Consider the following 12,083-nt stretch of genomic DNA (forward strand, 5'->3'; position numbering starts at 1 on the left):
CTTGCTTTTCACAGAATGAGGCCAATAAAATAAAGAAGGAAGCTGAGGATCTGGACCATCTGATTGACCAGAAATTGAAAGATTATGAGGACCTCAGAGAAGACATGAGAGGGAAGGAACTTGAAGTCAAGAAGCTTCTGGAGAAGGGAAAGACCGAACAACAGGTTGGTTTAATTTACAAATTGCTTCATTTCTTGAGGCAGAATTTAAAATCATGCAAGTGTGAGCTGTGTCTATGACACTACAAGTACAGGGTCCCTGAGGTGTTCAAAGGAAGGCCTTCTGTGAGATACCCAGGCCTATGCTCTGTGTTGGCAGGTGTCGGGGTGGCAGCTGGGAGTGGGTGCCTGGCCTTTTAGGAGAGAAAAAAAGAAAAAAAAAAAAAAGGAGATAGAAGAGATTCATCTTGCAGGGTTTTCCCTCTGATCTGTTGTGTGTTTGCAGACTGCTGACCAGCTCCTGGCCCGAGCAGATGCTGCCAAGGCTCTTGCGGAAGAAGCTGCTAAAAAGGGACGAAATACCTTACAGGAAGCCAATGACATTCTCAACAACCTGAAAGGTATGAAAGGCTCACATAACAGCATAAATTTCTACACATGCTTCACGAAGGCAACTTCCTTTTTTTTTAACCATGAGATTCTTAGAACATATACAGTACGAAAGATAAGAGTATAATAAATCCCATAAATCTATCATTCCAATTCAACAGTTAAGATTTTTCCTATACTTGCTTCATCCTCCAACATCCACCCTACTTTTTTTATGGTAAGGTATTTCAAAGAAAAATCCCAGAGGTTGTATCATATTACCCCTTCATATCTCAGGATTAAAACAAAACCAAAAAAAAAAAAAAAAAAAAAGGAAAAGAAATTTTCTGACGTTAGAATAACTTATGTCATCAAGCTATGCTGACTTAGCTGGCTTATGTTGGTAAATCGAGATTATTCTTCATTTTCTCTACCAGTTGCATTCCAATCTTTATGCCTTCTTTCCTCACCCAAGATAAAAAAAAAAAGAAATGTGCTCAATTCACTACATATTCCTGGACTTGCCTCTGATAAAATAGCCCATAGGTTCTATAAATATAGAAGTTTTACAAGATAATGGTTAGATATATCAGCCCTGCTGTCTGTAGGATTGGGTTAGAATCCCTGATCTACCTCTTACTTCTGTGAACCATTGGGGAAAATTATCTCCCTCTTTAATCTTCAGTTCTCATGTATAAAAATGATACAGTGACTACATCATGACTACATCACGGGCACATAAAAAGCTCTTAACTTAGCAGCTAACACATAGTAAACACTAGATAAACTGCAGCTTTTAATATTGGTTGCCGTGGCAATAATGGATTACTCAGTGCTTTGCATGAAAGTGAACTTTCCAGAAACATGCTCACTCATAAGAGTCTAAAGCTGTGCACTTCGTTCTTCTAAGGCCATCCATGCTGTTTATCATTTTTCTCTCATTTTTCATAAAACAAAATCCAGTTGCAGCTCCCTAAAAGGCTCCTTTTTGACTTGTTGAGAGTCTAGTTCAAGTGCATTCCTTGAATTTGCTTTATTTTAGATTTCGATAGGCGAGTGAATGACAACAAGACTGCTGCAGAGGAGGCTTTACGGAGGATTCCTGCCATCAACCAGACCATCATTGAAGCCAATGAAAAGACAAGGGAGGCGCAGCTGGCACTGGGCAATGCAGCTGCAGACGCTACTGAAGCCAAGAGCAAAGCCCATGAGGCAGAGAGGATCGCCAGCGCTGTCCAGAAGGTGTGTGCTTCCTTCTTCTCCCATTTTTGCTCCTGTATTTCTCTAGTTGTTTTCCAAGATCCTTAAAAGATCCTTTCCAAGATCCTTTCCAAGATCTAGTTTCTTTCCAGATCCTTAAAATCTCTCATAAACTTCCTCCTCGACTCTAGTAAAATTATCTTAAAACATCCTTGTTCACTTCTGACTAGGTGTTAGAGTACTAGGTAAGTACATTGACCAAAGAGGGAGAATCATTGAAATGCCCTTCAACATTTCTACTGTTGTCTCAGTGGCTGGGTCTCTGTTGTGAGGAGATGGAAGGCTTCATGGGCCCATGAGCACCTTCCACAAAAAAAATCAAACTCTTCTCAAATAAACATGGACTTTGACATGGACAGCTGCCATTTTTTTCAATCAAGTCAGTATAACTATCAGGCGCCTCTTGTGAGCATATTTTGTATCTGATCCCAACCTGATTTAGAGTGGAAAGAATCCGCTGCTAGGATTCTTTCTAATCATCTTTTTTTTTAAAGATTTTATTTGTTTATTTGAGAGCCAGAGCATGAGCTGGGGAGAGGGGCAAAGGGAGAGGGGCAAGGAGACTCCCCTCTGAGCGTAGAGCCAGAAGTGGAGCTTGATCCTAGGACCCTGAGATCATGACCTGAGCCAAAGTCAGACACAACCAACTGAGCTACCCAGGCGCCCTCTATCTATTCATCTTAAAGAATAATTTAAGTTGGTTTTTTCCTATTTAAAGGTCAATCTGTTTTATTTAAATGATTAGAATGGATGCTAAAATTACATGTTCGAGAATCACATTCTTTTTTTAAAAAGATTTTATTTATTCATGAGAAACAGAGAGAGAGAGAGAGAGGCAGAGACACAGGCAGAGGGAGAAGAAGCAGGCTCTATGCAGGGAGCCCGCCATGGGACTCAGTCCCGGATCTCCAGGATCACGCCCTGGACTGAAGGCTGCACTAAACCGCTGAGCCACCCAGGCTGCCCAATCAAATACATTCTTAAGTTAATTTAGAACAGTTGATTTGGGGATTAATTATATTTTATAAAATACTCCTATATCAGGATTGCGGTCTTTTTCTACATTGTGATAAACTGCCAAGTAGAACAAGGCATCTACATTTGAATTGAAAATGTATTCAACTTGAAAGTACCTAATCAATATGATGTGTTGGAAAATGTACACCATTTAAATGTTTTATCATTTGCCAGCCATGTGACCTCAACTGAAAATGGCAATGATTGAACAGGAAGTATTAAGGATAAATAAGAGTATACAAATAGAAGCATTTATTATGTTAGGCAGTAATGCTAACTTTTCTTTCCTTACTGTTATTTGGAACCCAACTAAATGATACCATAAGTCAACGTACAGTGTAATTTACTGCCCTGTTCTTTATGGATTGTATTTTTGAGCCATTCTACAGATTATAAGAGGTATGGACACATACTTTAGAAAGATGAAAGCTTTTTCTCATCAGCAGTTCTTTATCATGTGCCTAGAATGCTACCAGCACCAAGGCAGAAGCAGAAAGGACTTTTGCAGAAGTTACAGACCTGGATAATGAGGTGAACAATATGTTGAAACAACTGCAGGAAGCAGAAAAGGAGCTGAAGAAAAAACAAGATGATGCTGACCAGGATATGATGATGGCAGGGATGGTAAGCTGCTTGTATCTATTTGCTCGTGGGCAGAGTGAAGAGTGTTTAATGATGAAGATTCCCATCTTGTTAAGAAGAGTGTCTTATTGACTTCTGTTTTTCATTGTGTTTTCTGGCCAAGAATTGGGTTAGTAACTTACATAGAAGACAAAGAATTTGGATCTCCTGCTGGGTTGTTGCACAATTGTTCTGTCCAAGGCTTCTCCCCATTAAAAGCAAAACATTCTTTTATACATTTGAAGTTTTAGGACATTGAAAAGTATGTCCTTATATTTTTGGATGAGTGATTCATAGCTAGTATAAAACCAAAAAGGAATAAAAAGGAATACAATGAAAAATTTCCTCCTACTATTGTTATCACAGCAGCCTACTTTCTAGAGGCAAAGACCATTTTCTTGTGTTTCATTTTTGAAGATGACAAAAACATGCCAAATTTACATTCAGTTTAATTTTTTTTTTTACCCTTTGTGATGATGTGTATCTACAATACTGTTGGTAATAAAATTGACTTAGGAATGCATGGCCTGGTAAAGAACAAGGGTACACTTTTCTGTTTTATGCTATATTTTGCTTTCAAAAGACTTTAATGGAGTCAAAGTGGAAACATAACTGTTCAGTTCAATCTGATTACAATCACAGTAATGAACTTGTTTAATTCTGCATTTTCAGTACAAGCAAGGGACCATTTTTCCACTCTTGCTGAAAAACAGATCTTTTACTATGGCTCATTTTTACCTTGGGACAGAAAGGAGAAATACTAACTCTGTTTATCTAGGTAAAGAAGACTCTAGAGAAGTGATAACAGGAAGTATCCCTGTGCAAACACTCTATTTTAGTATGCATTTTGGGTTTTGTTTTGGACTGTCTCAATTTTATAGCAAGGTATGGCTCAAGTGGAAATTCCCATATAGTAAAAAATACGTGTTTCTTGTATATGCTGAGGGTCTCTGCATTTCATTTTTTTTTTTTAATTTTTTTTTTAAATTTTTATTTATTTATGATAGTCACAGAGAGAGAGAGAGGCGCAGAGACACAGGCAGAGGGAGAAGCAGGCTCCATGCACCGGGAGCCCGATGTGGGATTCGATCCCGGGTCTCCAGGATCGCGCCCTGGGCCAAAGGCAGGCGCCAAACCGCTGCGCCACCCAGGGATCCCTGCATTTCATTTTTAATATGGTTGTAGAAACATTAGATTTAGAGCCTATTGGAAGAAGAAAAGGATATATTCCTTATGAGCTTCAAAAAAGGGGTATGGACTCCAAAGAGGGGAAGAAGATCCATCTTTTGTTCTTTTTGATAAATAACTTCTAACGAACACAAAGCACCCAAACATACTCTATCCCATTTATATTTATGCCAATCCTAAAAGACACAGCATCGAGCCAGTGTTGTTTGAATCTGTAACATACCTTTTTTCACCAGAAGAGTAAAGGCTTTTGATTGTCCTGGAAGAGGAGGCTGGAGACCACAGGTTACTGCAGGAGCATTGCTCTTGCAGACCATCATGGTCATTTACCCCTCTCCTAGGATGCTCACAGAAAAGCCTGTCAAGGCTCAGTAAGAAAGGCTGTGATTTCAACAGAGATTAATCATTCATTTGTGAAGGTTTTTTTCCTCATGCTTGTTCTTTTTCAAAGTCTTACGTTGTTTCTATCCAAAAATGTTGCAGTATCTTGAGCCAAAAACTAGGAAAAACAATTACGTGGTAGGGAGCTCAAAGCTGCTCATTTATATCCTGACTGGATTTATTTGTGAGAGCATCTGTTTTCTGATATTCAGATACTTCCTCCGCCATTGTCATTTCCCGTGACTCACGCACAGGGTATTTGTTCAGGTTTCATGGAATTTTTCCTGAATACACTTACCTTTGGTTGATTTATAAAATGTAAACTGTACCACCCCAATCTGTGCGTGCGGATGTGTATGCACGGACATGCGTGTGTGTGCGCGCGCACGCAGCTGCAGGGGTAGAGGGTGTTACAGAACGTGTCACTTGATTATAAAACTTGTCTTGAAAATAGGGCATGTCTAATAATCAAGTCCCTAAGAGTGTCCTGAAGGACCTATTTTGGTTCTAAAATGTAGTTTTTTTATACTTGTCCTTAAAAATAACTTGTTTCTGCTTAATGGATTTTGTTATGAATCCATCTCCATGTATTCTTGAGTGAGAAAGTGAGAAAAGGAGATAATATTGGTCTTTTTGAAATACAAATAGTAAATATCGGCATGTGGACAGCCTAGTCATGACTGTTCTATGAATTAAAAATAGCAACATTTCACCGTGAAGATACAAAGACCAGAGAGAGAGAGAGAGAGAGAGAGAGAGAGAGATTGATTGTAGTTTCACTAGTTAGGAAAGAGAAAGCTGAAAATTGGACTTTCTGGCTGATTGGGGTAAAACTATTTTAAGAACCTGAAAACATGCCACCAGGACTTTCGGTATCATCTGTCCTTTCCCGGTACAGGCTTCCCAGGCTGCTCAGGAAGCCGAGATCAATGCCAGAAAGGCCAAGAACTCCGTTACCAGCCTCCTCAGCCTGATTAATGACCTCCTGGAGCAGCTGGGTAAGTAGCTGTAGAGTCATGTTAGGCAGCCTCTGAATTCTCTGTACTGCTCTTGGGGTCTGAGATACTTGACACAGAAGCAGATATTTTAGCGGGAGTATTGTGTGAACTGGATCAAGACTTCAGGTTGTATCAATCCAACAAGTACTTACGAGGCCCTTGCACGGCATATGATCTAAGTCCTGGAATCTGACCATGGTCCAGACTTAGAAAATTAGGAAGATAGGCTGCCAGCTAGGGTGGCTCATTTATGGTCGGTGTTTATGATACATTGAACAGCGATTCTTCTTAGATCATCGTGCTGGCAGTGTGTCTTTAAAGGATTTAAAGTGAAGGATTTTAGTGGTAGAGTAAAGGAACACTTTAACCTGATGATGACTTCACTGCCTGGAGTTCTTTTCATTTGCTAATCAAAAGGATAATTGGATGAGGTGATGGTTTTTAAAAAAGAATAAGCTTGATTTTTCAAGGATATAGAAACATGTTGAATTGCTCTTTTAATTCAGTTTGACGGGGAGCAGGCTTCATTATAGGACAGATGTAATTTTGTCACTGCCTCCATTATAAAGTGGTAATACTCCAGCTAGTATAGCTCTGTAGCAACACATTCTACTTTAGCCTTGAAGGTTTGGTCAGTGTTTTTGTTTTTGTTTTGGTTTGGTTTGGTTTTTGGTTTCTTTGGAGGGTGGGGGAGTCTATATTTTTTATCCGTCTAGAATATCAAGAATAATAAATTTAAAATGAAAGGATCTAGAGGAGATAACTTTTCATGACAGAAAGAACAGGATTTTAAAGTTAGAGTTGCATCAGAATCTTTGTTTCATTGCCTTGTAATCGTGCAAACTTGGGCAAATTGTTTAACATCTGAGAATCACTGGCAGCATGTGGTCTTGTGAGAATATAATCAAGTACAGTGTGCATAAAGTGTTGATCACTGTGTGGCAGTCTGCTTTCATTAATTATGGAAGCAATTCTTTCCAGAATAACTCCTTTTCTTGCTAATTTTAAAGTGAAACTTTCACTGGAATTATTTCAGCATTTCATCCCTGGCTATTTTCCATAGGAGGACTCCAAATAATGTCTAACTCCTGAAAGAGGCACAAGACTCCCCAAACCAACCCAGCCTCCCTGGAATCCAAAGAGCTGAGGACTTAGAGTTCTAGCGTAAAGATTTTTGTGTTCGTTAAATGGCATTAAAATGACATGCAGATTACATATATAAACATAAAAATGGTATTAAACATTACGAGATGACCTTCAAAACCATAGATGAGGCTTAAGGTCTCAAACACGGCAGCTGTGTCTTTAGAAAACATTTCACAAAAACTGTTTTCCCAGAGAAAACATCCAGCCCGGTATCTGTTAAATGCACTGACCTGTCCTTGCCAATTAGGTCCGCATTTGTACTTGGTCTGCGTTGTTCATGCCCTCGTACGACCCTACCAATCTACAAGCCGATTTGCAGGCCACCATTGCGTGGTGGCAGTTGCTGGGCTTCATCTATATGGAAGGCTAGTGGAGTACTGGTGGGGTGATGTGATCATTCTCACTGAGTACATCTGTTTCCTCCTATGTCCTCTGACTCTACAGGGCAACTGGACACAGTGGACCTGAACAAGCTAAATGAGATCGAAGGCACCCTGAACAAAGCCAAAGATGAAATGAAAGTCAGTGATCTAGACAGGAAAGTGTCTGATCTGGAGAATGAAGCCAGGAAGCAGGAGGCTGCCATCATGGACTATAATCGAGATATCGAGGAGATCATGAAGGACATTCGCAACCTGGAAGACATCAAGAAGACCCTACCGACTGGCTGCTTCAATACCCCGTCCATTGAGAAGCCCTAGTGTCATCTTTTAGGGCCGGAAGGCAGCATCCCCCAACCAGCGAGCCGTTATGAGGCCACAGAGTGCCTTAACACAAAGATTACATTTTTCAGACCCCCACTTCTCTGCTGCTCTCCACCACTATCCTTTTGAACCAGGAAAATTCACAAAGCTTAAAGAGAAGCAAGTCAGACATCATGAATCGGGAACAAAGGGTTTTATCTGATAGTCTCTCTTCCACGGAAGGCACTCCCTTACCCACACTTTCCCTCCTGAGTTACGTGAGGACGCGGTATCCTACGTTATTGTACAGTGGTGTAAACACTTCGTGGGAACCATTGTGCGCCAGGGCTGAGCAAGGAGCCCTCCTTTTTCTCACTGATACCAACAGAACCTCCTCGGTCTCAGTACTCTTGTTTCTATGAAGGAAAAGTTTGGCTACTATTAGTAGCATCGTGATGGCCAGTATATCCAGTCTATCGATAAAGAAAGTACACCTACATCTACTACCCCTCCTCCTCTTAAGCAAAAGGAAATAAACATCCTGTGCCAAAGGTATTGGTCATTTAGAATGTCAAGAGCCATCGTCAGTTGTTTTAGCTGTTTTGAGTATAGGACACTGAGCCATCCACGGGTAAGGATGCAATTATTCATGACAGTCTCCCGGAGAATGAGGCTGCAGAAGTAGCTGAACATCTTCTCACATGTTAATAATTGACTAGGAAGAGAACCTCTTTTCAGATCTTTGGGCAGCTGATAAATCTGGATGGGCAGCTTGCACTCACCAATAGACATCTTCTGATATTCCTGTAAATGGAATTTATACAGAAGAAATAAGGATATGATAACCACTAAAGTTTTTTTTTTTTTCCAAAATCAAACTAATTCTTAGAGCTTTTTTAATATGTTAGTCTTGAAACTAGTGCTGTTATCTGGTAGAGAGCAGTTGGTCCCTAAGATCTTGACAAACAAAACACAAGCCGCCTTGTCCTAGTCTTTCCTAGCAAAGGGATAAAACTTAGATGCAACTAGTATTGTCAGGATCCCATGTACCCATGTTTCTTCCACTGGGGAGAGATGAAACCTTTGACCCTTATCTTCAGTTATCTTCCGATGTTCCCATCTTGTAGGATCCCTCTAAACACAGTCTGCCAAATCCTGGTGGCAAATACTTGCACTCAGTATTTCACACAGCTGCCAACACCATCGAGTTCCTGCACTTTGTGATTTAAACCCACTCTAAACCTTCCCCCTCGGTGCAGAGGGAAGACTCGTAGGTGGAGTTGCCTAGCTGGCTTCTCAACTTTTGATCCTCAGCTCTGTGGTTTTCTTTTAAGATCACAGTGTGAAGATACCCTGCCACACAACCCCTTCCTCCTACCAACCCACCTTTGAGATTCATATATAGCCTTTAACACTATGCAACTTTGTACTTTGCGTAGCGGGGGGGAAAGAAACTATTATCTGACACACTGGTGCTATTAATTATTTCAAATTTATATTTTTGTGTGAATGTTTTTTTTTGTTTATCATGATTATAGAGTAAGGAATTTATGTAAATATACTTGGTCCTATTTCTAGAATGGCACTGTCTGTTCACTTCTTCACTCTGTTTTTCCTCTCCACGGCACAATGTGTCTGTATACCTCCTTCCCTTCCATCTGCAGTTTTTGACATTGCATTTGCTCCCCATCGCTCTGCTCTTTGCCTTGTGTTTGCAGCACATTCATCCTCTAGTGCTGTCGACCTGCTTCCCTCCACACACAGCCGCTCTGCAGAGGTACCTCACCCCCTCCTGCATGGCAGCCCTGTGACCCAAAACTGCAGCCTGACATTCCTGACGCCCGCTCCAGAGCAGGTGTGTCGGGTTGACAGCACATTCTGGGATTAGGACATTTTGCTGAATGGTGTCTTCAACATCACTGTGGGCCTAACCAGGAAGGAGCTGGAAATGCTCTTTCGGACAGTTTGCGCTGGGGGGGTCGCTGCGTGATAAGGGAGTGCGTGATCACTCAGCCCTCAGAGGGCATTGGGGATGGCGTACAGACAGGTAGAGTGGGAGTGGTCCCGCACCTGGGCCTCCCCCTTCCGCCTCCTCGCATATCAGAGTCGACTACAAAGTCTTGACTTGGCATACCCTCGCATTCCCTCTGCTGCTTCTCTGGGCCTCTTCTACTGTTGCCAGAGGCGGGGCTCTTTCTTGCCAAGTTTTCCCATCAGTGTCTCCTAGCTGGTTCCTCCTGTTAAGTGGCCACCCCCTACTAACAGAGACATTTTGTTCAAGCTTGCAGGAGAAGGACTGTGGACAGACTGCCAGGATAGTTTTCCCTCCAGCCCATGGGTCAGCCTCACACCAGGAAGTCTTAGGCCACAGTGAAATTTGGGGTTTGGTTTGGTTTTGTTGCTTTTCTCCTTCTCCATCTGTGTCATATATTTTTAAACAGAAGTTTATTTTTAAAATAAAAGTTCTTTATAAGACAATACCTTCATTACACTCCTGCAATATACATTATTTTATTGTATAGTTCTAGTTATCTGTATTTTATGTAATAAAATTGACAGGGTGGCTGCTGCAGAATGCTGGGTGTCACAGGGGCACATACAGCTGTTCCCTGGAATTTGTCCTTGTAATTCCAACTGTGGCCCTTTTATATGTGCCTTCACTTTAGCTGTTTGCCTTAATCTCTACAGTCTTGCTCTCCAGGGTGGTGAATAAAATGCAACACTTGGCATTTTTTATGTTAAAAAAAAAACCAGTATTTTATTTATAATAAAATCTGAATATTTGCAACCCTTTATATTTGGTGTGGCCTGAGTGTGGTACTGGGGACCTAGGATGTTTTGAAAGGTGTAATGAAAGAAAGCTGCTCATGATATCTTCTCTGGGTGATGTATTTTCTTGAGAACAATCCAGTATGTGTGCATGTACTTAATATACATGTGTGCATGTATAGGTGTATGTATGTCTATATGTGTATATATATTATATATATAAATACACACACACGCACATATACATATGGGGGTTTTTTAGTTTGTTTTTTTAAAACCCATCTCAGATTGGGATACTTTGGTGTGGTCTAGAGCTAGACTGTAAATATTTTAGGCACTGCAGGCCATGCAGTCTCTGTTACAACTACTTTGCTCTTGTAGCATGAAACCATCCCCAGACAATGTGTAAACAAAGGAGTGTGGCCGTCGTCCAATAAAATTGTTTACAAAAATAGGCACGGGTCTGAGGGCTGCCATTTGCCAGACCCCTTGGTGTATGATTAATGCCTGATTAATGACACCTGAAGACTATTTTAAAATTATGTGGGCTTTTTAGCAGCTGTATATAAAAAGTTGTCTTTCTTCCTTTAAATATGCATATAATTTAAGCTTAAGGGGGTTCCTTCAGGTGATGAGAAACACTCTCAAACATAATGGAATAAAGAGAAAAAAGTCATGTGCTGAATCAGCAGGCCAGAAATAGCTCATTCACCTCATCTGGAGGGTTGACCCAACTGGAGAAACCTGCGACCAGGTGAAGAATTTGGGATCCAGAGATGGCAGGGAGGCTTTGATTTACTCTTTGGTGCTCTGCTCATAGCCCTGAGTCCCTGTGAATGACCTGCCACCTTCCCAGGCTTATAAATTGTAGCTATGACACCTGTGAGGAACCTGAACTCTTCTCATTTGGGCTTGCTCAGAAAGAGCTTTAGAGGGCACTAGTTACTAGCTTTCATACATACCCCGTTCTGAACCTGTGTGTAGGACCTGATTCAAATGCAAAGACATCTTTATAGGTCATCCACTATAAAGAGTGATGAGTGGGATTTTAAAAACTTGCCTCTATTCCTTTTGTTAGTTCAGGGTCAGCAGTTTCTCCAGAGTTGGTATCCGCATAATCGGATTCAAAATATCCCAAAGGTTTACTCCCTAAATAAGAATTCTAGCCCCTTGATAAATCTGAATTCATCAGCCCTGCTTCATTAAGCTCAAAATGGAATGCCTGAAGAAGACCTCTGGCACCCAGAAGGGCCACAAAGTCAAAAGGCAGACGGTACCCGCTTCGTAGTGTGAGGAAGGACCCATCCCCAGGAAAGATCACATCTCTCTAGGCCCATAGCTTATGGAACCAGAAACAAGACAATTGCACATAGGTTAATTTTTCCTGTTCTCACTAAGCAGGTTTAAATGAAGTAGGTATTAATCATTGGAGTGAAAAATAAGGAACTTCTAGTAAACAATCTATCAGAGGCTCCAGTGGTTCAGAAGTTATC

The 12,083-nt window shown here is 40.9% G+C and overlaps 1 protein-coding gene across 1 annotated transcript in view; it reads left to right on the forward strand.

Moving 5' to 3' along the window:
• Positions 1-10,616, forward strand: part of LAMC1 (laminin subunit gamma 1) — a 117,986-nt gene extending 107,370 nt beyond the window's left edge. Inside the window, exons 23-28 of the mRNA XM_025430038.2 lie at positions 15-164; positions 445-559; positions 1,570-1,769; positions 3,270-3,428; positions 5,893-5,992; positions 7,583-10,616. Coding sequence (XP_025285823.1) covers positions 15-164; positions 445-559; positions 1,570-1,769; positions 3,270-3,428; positions 5,893-5,992; positions 7,583-7,839 — 981 coding nt within the window. The 3' untranslated portion in view covers positions 7,840-10,616. The remainder of the gene's footprint in view (positions 1-14; positions 165-444; positions 560-1,569; positions 1,770-3,269; positions 3,429-5,892; positions 5,993-7,582) is intronic.
• The last annotated feature ends 1,467 nt before the right edge of the window (positions 10,617-12,083 follow it).

This window comes from Canis lupus, chromosome 7, assembly GCF_003254725.2.
Source record: "Canis lupus dingo isolate Sandy chromosome 7, ASM325472v2, whole genome shotgun sequence".
NCBI classification, from domain to species: domain Eukaryota; kingdom Metazoa; phylum Chordata; class Mammalia; order Carnivora; family Canidae; genus Canis; species Canis lupus.